The following is a 21,444-nucleotide window of genomic DNA, read 5'->3' on the forward strand; positions in this document are numbered from 1 at the left end:
CTTTATACCGTTAACCAGAGCAGACAGTGTTTTTTAGTTTGTCAGGTGACCTAAATCTATTCGTGCTGGCCGAGACGACGTGCCAGAGGCCACTTGGAGGTGAGCCACATCCTCCAATTCATGTTGTTAAACAGTAGAAAGTCAGGAAAGAATATGTCTGTGTCACTCTCAATTTTCGGTGTAATTTTCATGAGCACGGGGCCTCGCGTTAATGAATTCGTAAAGTCACGTCTGTCTGATGTTACAAAGTGCAGCAGATAAAACTGGCAGGCCGTCGCTGCTGCCAGCAGCGCCTCGTCATAGGGGAGATGACAGGAACTGTCCGTGGTGCTGAAACAGACAGCTCCTTTGTTCAACTCTGGGCTGATTTTGTAAGTTGAAATGTTCCGTGGCTGCTGTAACTCTCTTTGGCTTCTCCCTTATCTTTAAATATTTGAGCAGCTTCTGAGCCACATGCATGTATACCATCCTGAGTGTGTCACAAGTAAACACGGGATTAGAGTGCATTCATAAGAAAGCAGTCTTTGTAATGAGCTATAACCATTTAGAACACAATTGGAGAGGACTTTGAGAATACAGACCAACTGTGTTGTCTGATAATGCCATTCATTGTACCACCATGTACATTACACTAATATGCGTCATAGATATTACATGTCACCCATTTTAATTGACACATCAAGTCCCATTGCTTCAATGCTTATGTGTTTTTTCAGTTTTGGCCCTGCATTAGAGTGTTTGCTTTAAATGGTATCATCATGTGTACTGAGTGGTGTTAAAATCCATTAGCTGATCATCATGAAGTGGTGCTTGGCTTGGCCATGTGAGAATCCTTTTTTTGTGAAAACGAAACATATCAACACTAAAGAAAAGTACTCTAACCATAAACAGGACTGTAATAGCTTGAGGATGAGTTATATCTTCCCATGCTGCTTACGTATACAACATTTATCTTTTCACTGTCTTTCATGTAATAAATGCAATCACAGAATACATTTTCTTTTCTTGTGTGTAAAATAAGACAAGAACATACAATTTTTGAAGTAAATGTTGGAGTTTTGTCAGTATTGCCAATGTTAAATGCAGGGATTCTCTCTCTTTCTCTCAGCCACTGCATTCCTGGCACATTAAAAAGGCCACATATACTCGCTGTTGCATTTTATAAATGTGCTTTAGAGTAAAGTGCCATTGAGACTCCAAATTTGAAATACTGATGATCGTGCTTACTAAAGGCATTTCTCCTGCTGCAGTTTCTATTTGGATTCCACAAAGTTAAACACCCAGTTGGGCCTGTTATAATGCACAGGATGCACACCATGCCTGCTATAAACACAGTTGGGGGACCGATATACTGCCCGAGAGGAAATCGAATTAACCCTGAGGGAGCCATGACGTCTACTGATTACTGGTGCTCTATAGCTATTTATGTGCATGATGTACACATAAAGAGTGTGTATAAAAATACCTTTACATGATAACAGTGCATGATAACCCCCATCAGGTTCACCAAACTGCTCTCTACCCACAGCAAGGCAATTTGTTTGTGTGTTAATGGACATCGAGTAAGAAGAAAGAGCTGATGGAGACTCTTCCTGGACTAATCCTGTGTTGGTGATGAATGATGTGTGTGTTTTCCCAACGCTGATTGAATTAGGCCACCCCGCAGACCCATTGCTTTCCCAAGGAGCACTCGAAGGCGATCCTGCGGTGAAGTGTATCAATAAGCGGGTGGATGGAGTGTAAGTGGTCGTGTTGCCGCGGGCAGACAGCCGGTGATGAGGAGGGGGAACACGCTTAGGGAAAGCACCGCTGATCACACAGCAGATTGGGAGCCCTTGGTGCTGGCGTCTGTCGGTCCCTGCCGTGGAGGGAGAGAGGGGTGGAGCCACACAGAGCTGACCCAGAACCACACACTGGGCCAACTTCAGTTCAGCTTCCTTACTGAACCCGGATCAGTTGAGCTGTTTGTATTATCGGGAGCATTTCACACCAACCTGGATCTGTGTACCACAGGCCCTTGCTATTTGGTCATTTCAGTAAAGCTGTGATCAGGTGACGAACGTGGTTGTCTCAGAACAAAAACATCTAGCGAGCGCAGCGTTTTGATGGCTTTGTTTTGAAGGCTGGTTGCTTTGACGTGGACCCCCATGAGGCCACTGGCAGCTGAGCTCCCACTGTGGCAGATTGATATTTGTAATTTAAGGGAAGCTGTCACACAGCATCCTCCAGATGGAGAGTGCTGCGGAGGCACGCAGTCGATTAAACACGGTTTGTTTAGAAATAATCATTTTGATGTGGGAGCTGAGGATTCATTTGAAACATATTGGCTCAAGGGTTCAAAATGTTCAATTATGCACAGACGCATACAATCACATAATAATAACAACACGTAGACGTAGAATACAGAGCAGTGTCAGGGAATAGAGGCTTTTAGTCTGTCATCTGATGAAGCCCCTCAGATTACAGCAGAAAGGACAGGTCAGTGATTTGTGTCCCTGTTGCAGAAAAGGTTGAGGATAGGTTGCGGTTGAGAGCTAATTCATTAATTCACCCACCAGCGTGCATTCACACCCACACCCACACACACACACACACACACACACTCTCACACATGCACATTGTTTTCATCACTGAACTATTGGAATTGATATTTGGAGGAGGGTCATGTTTTAAAAGACCATCTCCTCCTTGTCACATTGATTGACAATAAAGGAACAATAAACAGCATGGAGAGAATACCGCTTGATTAACTGCACTTCAGAATAGCCAAACGCGTGCAATAAATCAGGTTTCCATCTCACAAATTAGGACGATGGCATTTATATGCTGGTTTGAATACCTTCAAGCTTGAACTCTTAAGGCATTTGCGCTTATAGGTCTAAATGATAGTCGAGCCCTGTGATGATACAGAGGTTAAGAGCACTAATATCATTTAGATTTTCCTCCACTGTCAATACTATACATGTAAACAGTGTTTGAAACGGGTAGGATGACTTGGGGAGGGGTTTGAAAAGGGGAGGAAAACAAAACAATGTAAGATGGTGGAGCACACGTTAGGCTTTTTATATCCCCTACATCCTATCAACTGGGTGATGGTGGAACAATGTCCTCAAGCACTAATTACCGTCTTCAGTTCAAAATGTGTATCCTGTTGTGGGAGTGACAGGGAGTGGCGAGGAAAGATGCCAGACCGAGACAGACCAAGTTCAACTGCCCAAATAGTCTATAAAGCTATTTAAGTATAATTCATATTATTATTCATAGCAAATGTTCTGTGGCACAGTAATGATCCACAGCCTGGTGGTTGGAAACCATTGGTGTAGATCTGCAAGATCCGGTTGAACATGAGGCATTTAAACACAAATTTTAGGTTAGTTTCACCCCAGTCATAATGCAGGGAAATAATTAATTGGAAAAAAATCTTTAAAATTAGGTGTTTGTCTGATTGACTTGTTTGTCGTGGGTACAAAGTGTTGTGTAGCTGTTTTTTTTATCACAATAATAGACAACAGGATAGCTACAGAAAACACATCAATGCAGGTGACCACAGGATACTTCACAACGGATGCTTGAACTTACCCGATTTCTCCTCATTGATAACCTCTCTGACACTTTCGCTTTCTCAGCACATAGCAGAGATCCCACTCCACTAATACCTTTCTTATTCTTTCTTTCATACTCCGTCTCTCTGTCCGAAGTTCCTACCTGGAGCAGTTTCTCTGAAAACTTCACTTCTCTCTTTAAATGTGCTATGACAGCTGTCAATGTGGTGAACACAGTCAGGCCTGTCAAAGTCACTTTCAAGAGACTGGCCTTTAATTCAGTCATTTAAAGACTAACCTGTCAGCAGTTACAGTACTTAGATTGTGAAGTGGTGTTGATGTTTTAGCTTGGAGTCACTTCACCCACCAGGTGAAACTCTCCTGTAAGTGTAGACATTTATAAAGAGCTTTCATCAAAAATGGCCAGAACGTCTAAATCAATGAGGGAAGAAGATGGACAAGGAATAGAAAAAGAAAGGAAAGTGGATTGTGACTAAATGAATGTGAAAAAGGTAAATTGAAGTAAATTGAAAGAAGGTACCCAAGCTTGTTTTCATTTGGTCATACTGAGCTCTTATTTGCTCCACTGGCTTTGAATCACTCTTTCCCAAACAACGCAGCGAGAGAGACTTTGAAGGATGATAACACAAAGAAATTGGCAAGCGCATGTTGGTAGGTTGAGAGGAATGTGTTATTAAGGTTGGACTGCAAAATTGAAAATTGATTGAACGTATTCTGTATATGCATGTAACTTCACTTTAATTTTTAATCACAAATCACTGTATCCAAACGAGACTGTTCGAGAGCATCAGGTGTTTCAGCAAATAGCTAAAAAAGGCGAAAAACGAGAAATGTTTACGTTCAAGTGACAAAGCCCTCTAGTGGCAGTAGTCATTATGACTGTTGTCCATGCAGAGCAAAGAAGGATGTTTTGAGACCGCCAGAATAATGACAGTAGTGGCCATTTGTTCGAACATCCCTGAAAACTCAATCAGCTCCTTATAAATAAGGTATGACGACGTGAACACACAATTTTCCTCTAAAGTTAGAAGAGGTTTGCTTATTTCTCATGAAAGGTTTCTGTATTTGTGTCTTTGCCTGAGTTCTTCATACGGGTTTGAGGTGAGTGAAGCTCTTTTGGGAAAAGGGCCATGTTACGTACCTCCATGCACCAGTCAGGATTCAGCAATATTTGAATGAAAATGCGATGACAGTTGTGGGGTTGCTAATGATGACTTTGTTACAGTACTGCAAAATCTCTTAGGAAGGAGGTCATCATACCCTGAGGTGGGAGATCAGAAAATGCTCATATAAATAATTCTTGTAACAGTAATTTGTAAAGGTTTTGGAAGACAGTGACCTTTCATGTTGTAGTGCTGACGTGGACACCAGATCAGAACACGTTCACATGGGTCGTCTCGAAAGGTCATTAAGTTTGGAGCACACGATGCTGCTGGTGTAAGTGAACTTGACTACTAGGCCCAACGAACCTGATAATGTTGATTATTTCTCACGTGATCATGTCATGATATGGGAACAAGCTTGAATAGATCTTGCTTCTGACTTTATTTTTATTAGGTTTCTCTCTCTCTGTTAGCATGCTGCCATCAGCTTTGTCGTAACATGGGGAGGGTAGACCACACCAGCCATAATGGAATCATTCTCTCAGCTGTCACTTTGCATTGGTTCTGGGAAAATCTTGCCAATGTCCCGTGGGCTAACGGGTAAGAGATGAGATATGCTCCAACACATGTACATACAGGACACAGAAATGAAAAGAGTGCAGGAAAATGGAGAAAACGCAGCTTCTTTCTCCTTTGTCTTTCTCTGTGGCACACATACACTTACACACACAAGATTAGTCTTGGCAGATTGCCTTGTCTTACAGGATGAAACTGCATTTTAAGGTGTAATTTAATCATTTCTTTTTTTTGTAGAATTGGTGCGGAAAGCGAATCACCGCTGTAGCGTTCCTTGGAGACATACTGTAGATGTTGAAAATCTCAGAGCTGGCAGTTACTTGTGAGAAAGTTGTCAGAATTTTCAAGATCAGATTTGCTCACAACGGTGAAATTGTAAGCTGTGATCTCTCGGTGGACTGGACCACAAAAAAAGAGACAGAGAGAGAGAGAGGAGGGACTTTATCTCAATTTTCTGTTGCTTGGCTTGTCAACTTGTCTCTGAAATCCACTCAGATGGCCCCAGCTCTGAGCTATAAAGAAGGAAAGACGAAAACACAGACGAGGTCATGCGAGAATTGGCGAGAGAGAGAGAGAGAGAGAGAGAGAGAGAGAGAGAGAGAAAAGCAGTAAGAGGCAAAGAGAGAACGAGAGGTGTTTCTACTATTTCCTAAAGCTAGAACACTCTGCCCTGTTATTTTGTCAGCTGCAGTGGTCTGTTTTATGGTGCAATGAGTCCCCAGGGAGTAGGGACTGCCATAAATATTGCACTGTGTGGAACAGCCGTCTCTGATGTAGGCTTACATTGTGTACAGGATGCTGGCTATTAGTGCCATTGGTCAGTAATGAGTGGGTACTGAGTCGCGGCCAACTGTTTAAAGATTTTAAAAACACTCGTCCAATCAAGTTCACACAGAAGCACGCTCATGGCAAGAACTTAGGAACAGCAGACGCCCTCCTTGTTAGCGGCTGAGCTGAAATGCTTGGATATAGAGAGCTCATAATAAACAAGCACACACATGGCAGACTGCTTTTTAAGTATGTATAATAGTGAATCTTCCTAAGATGACTACTAAGTGTTAGTGTCTCAGTTTGTTAGCGCTGTGACATTGCAGGGTGTTTGTCGAAGGTCAGTGACATCTATGTGTGTGTTCATCCTGCATATGCTTTTGTGTGTGTGTGTGTGTGTGTGTGTGTGTGTTTGCCTGTGTGCCTGTGCACACTGATCTGACACACAGGCCCAGTCAGTCCTGTTCTTGGCTCCAGCAGTGATCTGGCACTTCTCCTCGGCTTGCAGCCCCTGCCATGCCTCCCCCTCTCCCTCTCCCTCTCTCTCTCTCTCCTGCTGCCTCTCCTCCTCCCTCCTCCCTCCTGCCATCCTTTTTTTCCTCCCTCCATCCACACACCAGTGCAGATCAGCCTGCCTGGGCCTTGCAGGGTGTCAGAAAATTTGAGAAAGAGAGCTGACTGGACTTTCACCCAGGCTCTCCCGATATGCCTCCTCATTCCTGGCTCTCTTTTCAGTGCTTTGCAGTCATATGACAGTAATATGGCAGTATTATGTATCTAATTAAAATATGCCACACAAAAGATACTGAACACATGGCCTGTGAAGAGCTGTGGCTATTCACGGGCCAGGATAGCAATTGACAAAGCCGTCTCCATATTCCTTTGACAAAACCTTGGATAACCTCACAGCCGAGATACACACACACACACACAACACAGATTCACTGTCTTACAGTTATTTTTCTGTTCACATAAATCCTGTAATAAGTTTCCATCTGAGATAATTGGACTTCTCCCTGCAGGGCCCTTTCCCCTCTCTGAGACCCACAGCAGCTGCACTGTAGAATGGATACAGCAATGGTCAGAGAACAATCAATGATACTGAGTATGTGTGTGTGTGTGTGTGTGTGTGTGTGTGTGTGTGTATGTGTGTGAGTGTGAGATGAGTGTGTATCCAGAATTTTTGAATCACCAGCCAAAGTGGATACTAGATATTAAAGTTTAACAGCCACTCTGAATTTCCAACAGCCAAAACAATTTTATTGAAATAAGCCAGATGGGTTTGATCGCATCATTTTCAGCATAGTTATGTCTAAAAATACAGAAACATATATGCAACATATTATAATGGTATAGAATTGTTGTTGCATGTAAAACAAGTAAAACAAAAATGAAGGGAACCTGAAGAATAATGTCACAGTTTGAAATGGACAAGTACTTTTACGCTACAGATCTGTAACTGCAGATATGATTGTATGGATCAGTACTTGAAAATAACTCTATGCCTCATTATACATGGAAGACATGATGCATACACATCACATCACCTGCCCTTTGGCTGCATGCTTGTGCCTGGACATCATTTGTGCAAAGAAAGAAGAAATCTATAGGTGTGTATTGTCTATTGTAGTTGAGCTCTATATAGCACTGTGTCCTGAGTGGTACCTTATTTGGAGGTGGGGTTTGGAGTCACATTGTGTCACACAGTCGAGGGTACACAAGGGTCGGGTTGAGACAAATAGGTGAGAGTGTCTGAGACACAGGAGACGGTTGAAGGTCGCTGAGATGTGCTTAAGGTCTGCTCACACACAGCAGAGCTGAGGTGTGAGGCGGTGGTGGGGTGGTGTAAATAAGAGCAACAGATAAGACGGTGAGCACATGTTGAATAAAACATTCTCTGACCCCCCCCGCCCCCCCCCCCCCCGGCCCCTTCATCCGCCCCCCACCCCCCCGTCCCCAGTGAGTGTGATACCAACTGCTCAATAAGACCTCATCAGTTTAATAGGGCTTTCATACACCCTCCGTTGCTCTGTGTGTGTGTTTGGGACTTTCGGTTGGCTGTTGCTATTGTTCTGTAACACCCACAAGTTTTTCTCATTGGTCCAGTTGCTGATGAAGCCCATATATCTTTCTTTGCCAAAACTGACAGCATCTCGGGCTCTCTGTAGGAAGCAAGTTAGTAAGTAGTAGAGAAGACTTCCAAATCACTGCAAGTCTGTGACAGGTTTACTCTCCCGTTGGTAAGTTGCTATGCTGTGTGTTTGTGGCGTGTGCTTCAGTTCCTTTTTCTGGCAAGAACAGAGTGAGTTGTTGTTATTTTCTGGTCCAGCAGAAGTTGACATGGATATGACATGATTTGATTTACAAATGTTTCATATTGTAAATCTCAACTCAAAATGGGGGGAAAAAACTAATTTACTGAGATAAAATGGGCACCTTTTTTTTAAAAACAGGAGTAACTTGTCATTTACAACAGAAAGAGGTTTATTTGGCAGGTGTACTGTCACATATTTGACTAGTATTGAGAGCTACGTGTAAAGATATATCTTTTATGTAGAGGAGAGTAGGCATTAAATAGAGATAAACAACAACAGCTGGACAAGAAACAATGGTATATTCAGGTTCTGGTTGGATTGAGAACTGTTCTATACAAAAAGGCTGAGAGCATCTGTCAGTGCAAAGAATATTGGATGTAGTACATGTAGTGCTTAGTATCTATAGAGGCTAATCTATGTTTATCCGTTGTTTATGTATATATAGACTATATGGACTTATACTTGTACAGTACAAGGGAATTGTTTTTATAATTAAGAGTGTTTCCTTTAAATATTTACTTTTGAAAAACAGCATTGAAATTCTGCAAATAAATTAGCCTATGGCCTATAGATATAAACACAGGAGAACAATCTATAGTGATGTAAAACAGTCATGCAGGAAATTAGCTAATAAAGCCTGATTTCTACTTAATGTTTGTCACATTAACATGTTTTTGTCATAGCGGAGATGCACTGACAAATTGATAATTAAACATGTGGCTGGATTTTTCACTTGTGATATCTTTGTTATCTTTTATAACCTTTCTTAACCCCCCCCATCCTCTCTCCACCACTTTCCTCTCCATTTCTTCCAGTTCTCTCTATTCCCAGCCTGTCCCTAGTCAAGCAGAGAATCGATTTTTAAACAGGCAAGACTCTGGGGACCGAGCAGAGAACCATTATTGGCCTCATTTAGGCTCCATTGCCACCACGATGGCTCTTCTAGACAATAGGATAGACTCTGTCATGTATACCAAAGCGTAAATGCACATTCCCGCTGAAAACCGCTCAGGCCAGCATTTCCTGTCTTCAGGGAGCTTTGTTTTAAGAAACCCCTTTCGGTGTGAGAGGATGGACCGCAGTGCCTCTCCTCACACCACTAATATAGGCACATCCAGCACATTTCACAGCCGCAGGGTAGATAGGAGAGGAATATAGCAAATGGGCCTTTTTCCATGCTATTTACTGGATGCCACCTTTCACTTTTCCATCACCGCAATAGTTTTTGTCCAGTCTGCAACATATGGCAATGTGCTTCTTCTGTGAACAGCGGCTGCTGATTCCTCATCTGGGGATTGTGCTCCCTCTATAGCAGCTATATGTCTGTCAGGCAGCTCAAGCGTGCAAAGCCAATCACAGTCCTCTTTCTCTTTCTAGGATTGAAAGGTTTCAGGAAAGCTGCAATTCCAGCTATAGTTTATCCTAGACATGGGCACATTATGTTGTGACCAAACTAAGCTGATGAAGGTGAAAGATCCACTTCTGGATTGGGAGGATCCTCAGAACCACGTGTTTCCTGTCAGGCTTACAGTTTGTTTTTGAATATTCAACAATAGCTCGACTTCAGAAATGTCTGTTACACTGACGTTATCTTGAAGCAAATCTCAGAGTCTGGTTGCTAGGAAGTGTGTGGTTGCATGAGAGGGCAACCAATGTGATGCACCATAGCACATGCAGTCGGAGCACCGAGGTGCACTAGGGATACACACACCCATACTTTAAACCAAAATGACAATGTTTTGGACCCAAATTGAGAAGTTTCCTCTTTAACATTGTCTGAATGGGATGTATTTGATCTCACAAAATAGCTTGGAGTTGAATCACAATTGAGTTTGTGTTTGACTTGTACACATGGATACACTTTGTCACTCCCTGCAGAAAACAACTCTCACAAATTTAGAAAACTGTGTTGGCATTACACTGAACACTTGGATGCCCTCTAATAGCAGCTGTCAATATCAGACCGCAATTTGGCAAATGAAGGGCATTATGTTCTACGCCTGATAGAATAAGAATCTATTTAAATTAATCAATAACCATTTGGTGGTATTTTTATTTACTTAAGTTTATTGAGAGGTTACAATTTAGCAAAGCTACAACAATACCTGGCTCTGTTGTTGCTGCAGCAAGCTGCTGCTTGGCTACATGATTCACTACAAAAGGGCAGCTTGTTTTATGGTAAAGACTGACCTTAGTCCTCCCACATACATGTTGTGTGAGTGTGTTTTAGGCCGCTTAAAGACTAAAAAAGAAAAGAGGTGGGGAGAGAGACAGGAGTACATGACATCGTATGGATTGCATGTGGTATATATACTATTGCTACTTCTACTAATACTGTTGTGGATAATAATAAGGAACATTATTTATATAGCAGTTTTCCACTCAATTAATTTCTTTCTGTGACATAAACCAGTATACTCAGCGGTAATAAGGGTTTATTTGAAGACTGGTGGATTACATGCAGAGCAGGGGCATCTTATCCAAACCAAAACTACCTCTCAGACTGGTCCATTACCGACTTGATGTCCTATTTTGTATTACACGCAACTTTATTAGACATTTTATTCTACTTTTAGGGTAATACTGTTGCAGCATTGTTACCAGTTTTTACGCAATTACCATTTTACTTTGCTTTAACTATGTTTTACATTAGGAAAGCCGTACTGTAAGTGTGCTTTACAATAAAACAGTATTACTGTAATTGTGTTTTATAGTATAATTACTATATTGTCATTGTGTCTTGACCCACAACTGTTGTGTCTTTAAACTTACGTCTTACAGCAAGTGGTTGTGCTGTATTTAGGTTTAGATACATATTGTAAGAATAAAATAAAACACACAGAAAAGTCTAGTTATTAAACTAAGGCACACCGTGCATATGAATGTATGTGAAAGCAGTTCATACCTGAATATGTTTAACAGCCTGTGTGTGTGGGTGAGTGCTTGTGTTTTTAGTCTATCTGTGTGTCAGTGGAGGTCCGGCTGCCCCCAGTTGGTAGTGTACACTAAATGGGTGAGCAGAGCGTTGGCCCCTGCTCTCCATCACAGGCAGTATTGACTGGAAGCATGAGAGCGTCTCTGCAGCCAGTCATCCTTGGACAGCTGACAATGGGCCCGGGCACAGGGGACATAGCTGAAAGCAATCAACAACCACTGGAGGAAAATGCCTCACTGCTGGTGGAATGTGTCTGAGCCCAGACCTGACTCGCAACAACCCACCGCTCTGCTCTTGACCGATCATGTGCAAATGGCTTTAGTTTGCCTCGAAGCTCTTTTAATTAACTATGCACACGTTGTTGCGTTTTATGTGCTCAAATGTGCTCTTCAAGTGCATGTACAGTATCTGTGAGTCTACGTCTGGGCATAGGAGAACAGCAGGGGTGTGTGGATTGGCTCAGAAACGTGCGGTAATTAATCTCACTCAGTGAAGAGGTGCATGTTGGGACTGAGGCAGGGCATAGCTCACCGCACCTTGCTTGTTAACTGTAACCACCTATGGCCAGCCTCTGGAGATGAACGGGGGGCTGTCCATGGTCAAAAGCGGTCAAATGTGTTTTAACGAATGCTCACTCAGCCTACCTACCAAGCTTATTTTTTATTCTGAGGCAGTGATTCGCATTGCTGCTGCAGAATAATACTCGTGGGACCTGACTCACACTGTGACACATCTGGCAAACAGCAGAGCAAACACACGCGCACACACACACACACACACACACACACACACACACACACACACGCACACACACACACACACACACACACACACACACGGCACATGGCACAGATGTAGGAACAGGTAGACATACAGTAAGCATAGTTGCAGTATGCTGTGCCATTTACTAGCAATCCCAGCATGAGTCTCTTTGACACAGTGACACACAGAAACACCTATGACTCACTCGTTTGTTGTGTGTGTGTGTGTGTGTCTGTGCTTTCTGTGCTTATACTACTACTCTTTGTCTGTGTCTCTGGCCGCTCTGCATGTTGGTGTCACATTTGATGTTGGCAGAGCTAAAACTACAGATAGAGAGAGAATAGCAGTGAACGTGAGAGATTCGCAACTTTTGAATAATTCTGACTTTCTCCTTTAATTGCTGTGTTTTACTCCACTGTTGAACCAGCACCACATTATCAGTCAGTTTATGCATCTCTCACAGCATAGCTTCAAAGGTTGTTCTGTACAGTCAGTGGCAGCTCAAGCATATAAATAATGTAGTTTTCCTAGAATGGAGGATGGTGTACATATACCGTATATACATATTCTCATCTGATGACACCAGGGCTATTATCCGAATGCAGCGGAAGAGTATTTCTCCACCTGCCGAATTCTCATTTAATATTCAGCAGTTATTACTCATGCAATATTGATCAAAAACCACGACTGGTCTTGTAAAGTGCGAGTGAGAGAAAGGTTAATTCCTTGTGTTTACAGCTGTGTACATACAGCGGTACACTTTTCACCTAGTTCTGTGACTTTGCTATAACTCAGCAGAGATAGCTGAAACACTTAATGAACCTCAAACTTTGATGAATTAACAGACTTGACCTTTATTTGTCCATTTAAATACTATAAAAAAAACACTTATTTTTGAATCTATTCAATATTGAATGAGTATGTCAGATTTTTTAAAAATCAGTTCTTATGAAAAATAAAGTTTTACATGTAGTACTAAATTAACCAATTCATGTATTACAGTAAAAACACTAGACAACATAGCGTATATTTTTAAACCGGATGAAATCAACAAGCATCATGACCCCAACGAGACACTGAGATGTTTCAGATGCACATTTTCACTGTCTGCATTTCTGGTTGTGTCAGGGCACAGAGCCACGTCTAGTAAATGCTATGAAGATGTACTTTACCTAAGACCACAGCGCAGGCTGCCTTCAAATTGGATTAAATCCCTAAATCACATGATCAATCATCCACAGCTCGCTGTGCCAAGATGGCGGAGGTTTCCTTCTCTGTCTTAAGATGGCACAACTGCATTCTACAGCAACAGTAAAAGAGCTGGAAATCAAAGTGCTTGTGGTTTTAGGTTCTGCTTGTAATTTGCGAATCTGTGTGTCATGTTCAGTCTCGAGAGATAAAGAATTAGAATATGAGAGTAACATACACAAAGCCACAGTGCATAGACACACACCACATGCACACAGCAGAGGGAGTGTGCTAGCAACAAATAGCGTGAGGTGATAATTGAATTTGGGAAACATTAAGGGAAGATGGGAGGAGATACAGCTATCATGGGAGATACAGTCCCATAACAATGGCAACAGATTCAAACAAATTCCTCTGCTCCTTTGTCAGGGTGAGTCTGCAGGCAGTGCAGGGCCATGCCCCTCATTTTCTGGTAAAAAAGCAGCAGGCAAACAGCATGTGTGCTACTGTGTGCATGCTTCATGCATCGCTGAAGCCTGGATATCACGCCATGCCTCTGTGTGTGCCTCCTCAAACACACCTGCTCCTGACGCCTCAGAGAAAAAAGCTTGGCTGTAGTTAACCATACGAGCAATGCCAAAATGTTGCATTACAATATAAAGGTATGTCTGTTTGACTTCCTACATCTGTGCAAAAAACAATACTTATCCTCACCAACATTTTGTTTATGAATCACGCATGTGTTTGATTTTAGTTTCAATGAGAAATGGCAGCTCAGCAACATATTGCTTTTTCCCATGTTGTCCTGGGAACAATAAAACTACAACTGTATGTTGTATTCAGATACCTTTAAAAAAGGCCAGATAAGTCAATTACGCTGAGAGAATTTTGTCTTGTGTAGTTTAAATAAACTCACCAGACCCTACCTGGCCTGGTGGGGAAATTAACCTTAGAGGTGACTAATATATTATGTATTATTAAGTGTATGCTCCCTTTGAGAACGACAACATGATGAGAGAACCTTCAAGAGTGGAGTGATGCAGATTTAACTTCACTCTCCACTTACTCACTGCAATAGCTACATCTTTTACAGGAATTAAAGGCAGTTGAAAAGGCTGCTTTACTGAGTCTGCAGACTGTTTAATATGTGTGTCAGTTTGACCTGTGAGCCATTCTGGTTTTAGAAGTTGCTTTTGTGAAGCAGTTTCATCTTATTTGTGGTGAGAATGCAGGGAATGGTAGGGGAGTGGAGAGGGTGGACAGGGTGGAGAGGAGGGGAGACGAGGTGTGTCGGTGTTTGTGGGGGTCTTGAGAGGCGCACAATGCCCCTCTGTGTGTGAGGATGGCGGGCTGGTGATGTCATGGCTGGCAGGACCCAAAGCCCACTGAGCTTGTGAAGGCATGACATGATTGGGACACAGAGGAGTGTCGCTGGCATTGTTCTATTGAATCAGGCTGTGACGGGGGGCAGCTCTCCGTCCTGCAGCTACAGAAACACCACCTGCCAATCATTCTGTTGTGTTAAGTAGATCAACTTGTATGAGCAGCTTGGAATTAAATGATCTTTTTTTTGGACAGCTTGCAGTGTAGATTATAGGACACAAATACAGTATAAGCACGCATGCAACAAAGGTCCCCGGACAGAATTGAACTGGGGATATTGCCGTTATACAGTATGGCGCGCGTCTTAACCCCTAAACCACCAATCTCGGAACCCATCAGCTATTGTCTGATGACGAAATAATCTTGATTTAAGTGGTGTTATTATTTCATTTAATATTGTTCACAAGACTCTTTAAAACACACCAAACGACACGGAACAAACTCAAATTGGCTGTCCCCACTGGCAGATTATTTTCACTTGCTTTAAGTAGAACAATGCTTTAGCGCTTAATACTGGGTTAAGTGACATGTTATGATTAACAATTTTGACATGCAGGCAATCAGTCAGCATATCACTATCTTGAGGAGAGAGACAGACAGCAAGCTACCTTATTGTAAAGCTTAAGTTTGACAGGTATAGTAACAGGTACAGTATGAGGGCTGTACTAGAATAAGGAATTTTACAAAGGTCGTCCACTTGTGTTTTTCAGTAAGTAGCAATGGAAAACTAAATATCATGCATACACAATGGTGATATTCTCTGTTTCTCTTTTTTTCTTTCTCTCTCTTCTGCTTGTGTGTGATTATAGTCTCAATGAAATTCCCCCTATGTTTCTTGACTTTTCAATATTTTACTCTTGTCATGGTGTATTTGGTAGCAGCAAATCCCTCTTTATGCTTGTCTTGTTAAATTTCTGGGACAGTATTGCAGCAGTGGTCACAGGATGTGTTCATATTTAAAGAGGGATATGGCTATTAAGACTGAGGACTCCGAAAATCTGAACTGACCGCTGAAGAATTTGGATTTTATGAGAGTGTTTCTGTTTGGTGATTTGTGTGTGCACATATCCGTAAACTGACCGTGGGGTTACAGCTGCAACTGAAAACACACAATTAGAACTGACCAGCTTATCAGCAAGTGTTTTTAAAGGCCTTTTAGCCGAACAAAGAGGAGCCAATCCTTCAGCGGTGGCATTTGCCAGAATGTTATTGGCAGAGCGGTGTTTATCGACTGAACGTTGTTTCCTAGTAGAAAGTGATCGAGGAGGAGAAAAAGGCCTCTTTTCACCATGGGTCTTGCGAGTATTGTGTAAACACACACTGAGAGAGGCTCCTTTCATTAGCTATGCTAATCTGGAGTGCACGTGACTTGCTCTGGAGTATGCGCCGTTAGTTTCAGTCTCCAAAGGCCAGGGTCCTTGTCTTCCCCTTTCTGGTTCATTGGGTTAGTTTGCTGTGTCTTGTGTTCTCCACCAGACTAGAGGTCTCTACCCAACTTAAAGGAAAAGTTTGACATTTTGTGAGATAAGCTTATTTCCTTTTTGCCTAGATTTAGATGAGACGATTGGTACCACACATATCAATATTATAAACCTACTGACAGCAGCCAGCTTAGCTTGGCACAAAGACTGTAAACAGGGGAAAACAGCTAGATTGGCTCTATCCAAAGGCATCAAAATCCACCTTTCAGCACCTCTAAAGCTCAGTAATTAACATGTTATATCTTGTGACGTGCCCAACTATTTCTTGACCAGGACCAGTTGCCAGGCAACCAACAGAAACTCCAGGAAGTTACTGGTCCTGACCAAAAAAATAGTGTTAATTATTGAGCTTTAGAAGTGGAGGTAGATGGCTTTTGTTACCTTCGGACAGAGTCAGCTAGCTGTTTCCCTGTTTCCAGTCTGCTGTGCCTGCTGTGGCTTCAACATAGAGAAATGAGAGTGGCTTCAGTCCTCTCATCTGACTCTCGGCAAGAAACCGAATAAGCGTGTTTCCTAAAATGTTGAACTTTTCCTTTAACATGTCTAGCATTTTAAACTTTTATTCATTTCACTTTCTAATGTCTTCATTTGTTTCCTGTTTTAAGGGTATTGCCATCGGCTAGCACTGTAGGCTAATAAACTGTTTCTTTAATGAGTGTATTTTTTTCATTTAACATCAAATTTATACAGCAGCACCAGCTCTATTTCAGGAGCTGGCTATTAGAGGGTAATTACTACATGTTAGATTATGTCATTTACTCAGAGAAGATGAGGAGTAGAGAATAAGTCACCTCCATCAATTAATATGATATATGAGTAGATAAGGGATATGGGTGGGATATTTGCCGCATCTCTGTGAGTCACAAGGTGATAATTTGAAATTCTCTTCAATGTCTCCCCTATTTTTAATGAAGCTGGCGATTAAAAGTGGTGTTTCTTACACATGTAATTATTTCTTTATTGATTCGTCAGCATCTTAGGGAATGGTTTCCCATGACATATATCCCTGCTATGATAACCCATCTCAATTGCAATCATGAGAGGAAATCATTACAAGAAAGACCCCCCAGGGAAATGTGCAAAATGCTATGTTGATGTGAGTGTCCAAGTGTGTATCTGCGTGTAAATGTTTGTACAATAGTGTGTGTGGTTACTTGGTGTAGTGTTTGGGCTGTTACAAAACATCCCTCCATGCTGACACTCTTGTCTAGTAGCAACAACGAGGTACTTGATCTCATGCACAAGCAGTAACTGATCACTCTCTCTCTCTTTCTCTCTCTCCTGCCATCCCTCCTTCTCCCTGCTCGTGTCTCTTCTCCCTCAGGCTGTGAGGACGGGGGGGAAGATGAGACCTCCCAGCCCTCTGCTGATCCTGCTGTACGTCACACTGTCCAAGAGTGTAAAGGTGGTCTCTAAGAGAGGCTCAGGTATTTAATGCACTGTACATGCACCCATTGTATGTTCATATTTTTCAGTGACTGTTTTTATGTATGTGTGTGAGTGTGGTCCAGTGTTGTGTCTGCATTTTATGGTAGCCACCAACCATCAATGGCTGGCGCCGTCGTTGATGTAATTTGGAGGCTTCTGGTAAATGTCATTGTCATAACTCAATCATTTTTCTTCTATTGTTTTATGTGCTTCTACACTAAATATAAATAATCTAGAACTTAAACCGCAGTTATTGTCACTGTTGGATTTTGTTGTTGGCAGCTTTTCCCCATGCTTTAGGTGCTACTGGAAAACTCTGGTGTCTCAGTGGTGTGTGTGTGTGTTTGTTACATGTTTATGCCACCACCATTATTGTTCAGAAAGATGATAGGCAGGTTATTGCCATCATCAAGGGATGATGCACTTCACACTTTTTTTGTGAGACAGACTCACGCAGGAGCGCTGCTGAGCAATTTTGATATAAGTGTATCTTATTTGCCTGCGTCTTAGGTGAAGAGCATTAATGAAAAGGTATACACTGTACTTCTTAGAATTAGCTAGACCTACCTCAATCTAGAGAGAGTGACAGCAACCAAATGATCCAATTGCTGAGTGACTGGGTCACCAAGGGTTACTGTGAAACTCATTTCGGCTCTAAATGCCAGCAAATTGAGCATCAATTGTGAAGAAATGCAAAGGTCAAAAGAGAAAATGGAGAGTAAAAAGATTGAAGATAGAAACTTTTCATGACAGGAATACATATAGGGATTCAGGCAGTCAGTTAAAACACTGAAGACAAGCTGCCATTACAGTGTGTGTTGTATTGCAATCTTTGCACTCGGTATTCACATATAATACTAATACTTGGTTTGATAAAAATGTCGCTTGGCAGGTAAAATCATGTAAGATTATACTTATTTTTTTCTTTCCGTAAAATCCATTGCTTGCATGCAGGAACGTGTGTGTTTCTGTGTGTGTGTGTGTGTGTGTGTGTGTGTGTGTGTGTGTGTGACTGCTCATCACATGCTGGGCTTTATGTCTGTAGGTGTGTCTGGGATTGTGTGTTTGTACTGCAGACATGAGTGGGCATGTCTGAAGATTTAAGGACTGACCTTTAGCTAAAGGTTTTATATTGAAGGAAGCACGCTCACTCGACAGACACAGACACAAAGAGCAGAAGGGCAATTTATCAATGAATAATGTGCTTCAACCTGCAACGGAGATGATTAGTGACACAGAATAGACGCACTTACCCATACACCTACTTAACAGAAAAATACACACACTCAGGAAATTGATCGTCCATGTGACATCCTCAGGAAGTTAAACAGGTCACACCAGGAACACAGGACACAACAAAATTCATCCATGTGTCTTCACAAAATATGTGATTTTCAAAGCTTGGCGATGCATTCGGAAGGCTGGTTGGTAAAGTGCTGCAGCTGTACTGTAGCTAAAGTATGCGTTATATTGTACATCATTTCAATCAGGAGAGACAAGTGAATGAAGTAAAGATAATGTTTGTTAAAACAGATGATATGAGATAATTAAGTCTTGAAAGAAAGTCTTTGGGGCTTAGACTCTACAGGGAGATTTAGTAATCAAGGGGCGACTGCGCTGAACAGCAGCAAGATATATCCCCCCATGGAGTCCAGACACTGGTGGTGGTGGCCGATGACTCTGATGAGACTGATAGGCGGATGGTGCTCATGAAGCTGATGAATCTGCAGAGGCTGCCCGGTGATGGGGAGGAGGAAGCCGAGCATAACATGAGCAGCTTGAACGTACTGAAGGCAGAGAGAGAGAATCATATTTAAAAAGACAGCAGCAAGATGATAGGCCAACCATTGAGGTACGTCGCTGAGCTATTGGGTAGATAAGATCAGCTGACAAACAGCTGATATGGCAATTGATGCCCCAGGGTTTGGCAGCAGGAAATTATGAGGGAGCATGCATGAGAAGAGTAAATGGCAGGATGGTATGAGAAATAAATACTGGTCAATGAGACAAATTAGCAAGTCAAAGATCACCAAAGTTGAACTTGACATGACATATTAGCATGGATTTACTTTACCCCCCCAATGGAATGATTTGATGGTGGCTATTCCATTGGAAATATATTGTATATTTAAAATGTTTGTGTGACCAGGCCTCCATTCTCTATGTGTATTGTGTTTGACTCAATATATGCCAAACCTCCCTGTTCACTGTCCTTTAATTATCAACCTCCAGCTGCTAATAAAAGACTGAGTACACCCGAGTACTTGTATGTTGTAGATACTGTATATGTTGTTAAATTAAAGCTCCCAAGTTTCTGGACATGTACATTATTTAAAATTGCTGTTATTCTCCTTAAAAGACTGTACTAATAGATGATTTTATGCACATAGACGCCTGATGTTGCACTACAATTAATTATTTAAGACAATAATCATACTTATAATTAGCTAAAATAAAAGGTTAGACACAAGCCTAAGCTCATGTCAGTGAAATCAGCCTATTAGTCTGTTCAGGCCCTTAAGACTGCTTAAAAAGATCAATGAAATGTAATTGATCCAGCTATTTTGTAGTCTGAAAATCTATTATAATAATGATTATTACCCAACTAAGTTACAGTATATGATGGCTTTGGTCATTTAACTCATAACAAGGTTCCAATCTAATGGTTATAGAATACAGTAACACAATAAGAGACCAATCTAATGGATTTAACTTGATTTCTGTTAAACTATTGAGCTGAGCTACACTTGTGTCACTATGGTTTAAACAGGAAAGGTATGTGTCTGCTAGTGTGCACATGTGCAATTGTGACACATGAGGTTGTACGCTTTGGTCCATGGAGGATTTCCATATAGATCAGAGACAGGACAGCGCATCAGATCAATCAAATGGGTCCTCTGGGTCCTTCGGTCAAATATCGATATCAGTAAAGTCAATATAACCCCCCAACTGAGGGGTCAAAGGTGATGGACTGTCACAGTGCAGTTTGGCTATTTAATTGCACTTTGAAAGGCTTCTCTGTCTGCCTGAAAGATTATAAATGGAAGCATGTGGAAAATCAGACAAGCTCACATTAAACTTGTAATCTGGAACATAGACACTGTCACTTCCCTTCCCTCTCTCTCTCTCTCTCTCTCTCTCTCTCTCTCTCTCTCTCTCTTCCTCTCTCTCTCGCACACACACGGATAAAAACACATGTCTGTCCTTTACATACACATACATACACATTCCCTGAATTGTTTCTTGAAAAAAATTGCATGTTTGCATGAAATCATTTCGTCAACGTAGACATTGCAAGTGTTCACCATCTTGTTTTGTATTTTATTGAATTGTGTCACACTAACACATGTCAAATTCATTTTTCTGCCTTACTCTATCCTTCTCTCCAGTACTAGGCTCTGACAAATTGAACAGGATCAAGGTTCGGTGTCTGTGTTAAAGATGAAATGTTGTGGTAAAGGAGATTAATTGGCTGATAAAGCCCCTGGTGGGTGATTGTTTTCTGGTTCAAAGGTTTGGGATATTTGTCTTCATGTGCTGGGGATGAACGTGATGAAGCAGCTGGACTCTCATGACTGCTATTAAATTAACTTCAAATGACCACCTCTGGCTTCTTACATGCACCCAGGTCAAAGTCATTTATAGGTAGCTATTATTGTTGTTATTATTATTCTGTCCAAATCAGAATTTTTCATACAACTCGGAGAGATGTATGGATTACTGCGTTCGGTATCAGATGGGAGTACTCTGTTGGATTGCAGGAAGAGTGGGGAATTTAACTCCACAACCTTGAATAGTTAAGAGTGAGGGATCAGCTATGAGGGCTTGATTAGCCCTCAAGAGACACTGGATAAAGTAGCTATTCAATTGATTTTCCCTCCCAATGTCCGCACGGCATTCCCAGAGTTTGTAGCACTCCGAAATCCTATAATTATTCAGTGT

General features: G+C 41.7%; 1 protein-coding gene across 1 annotated transcript in view; it reads left to right on the top strand.

The window, feature by feature from the left end:
• Positions 1-21,444, top strand: part of il1rapl1a (interleukin 1 receptor accessory protein-like 1a) — a 247,238-nt gene that overhangs the window by 104,612 nt on the left and 121,182 nt on the right. The window contains 1 exon segment of the mRNA XM_070914546.1: positions 17,399-17,501. Coding sequence (XP_070770647.1) covers positions 17,399-17,501 — 103 coding nt within the window.

The sequence above is a fragment of the Enoplosus armatus genome, chromosome 11 (genome assembly GCF_043641665.1).
Source record: "Enoplosus armatus isolate fEnoArm2 chromosome 11, fEnoArm2.hap1, whole genome shotgun sequence".
NCBI lineage: Eukaryota > Metazoa > Chordata > Actinopteri > Centrarchiformes > Enoplosidae > Enoplosus > Enoplosus armatus.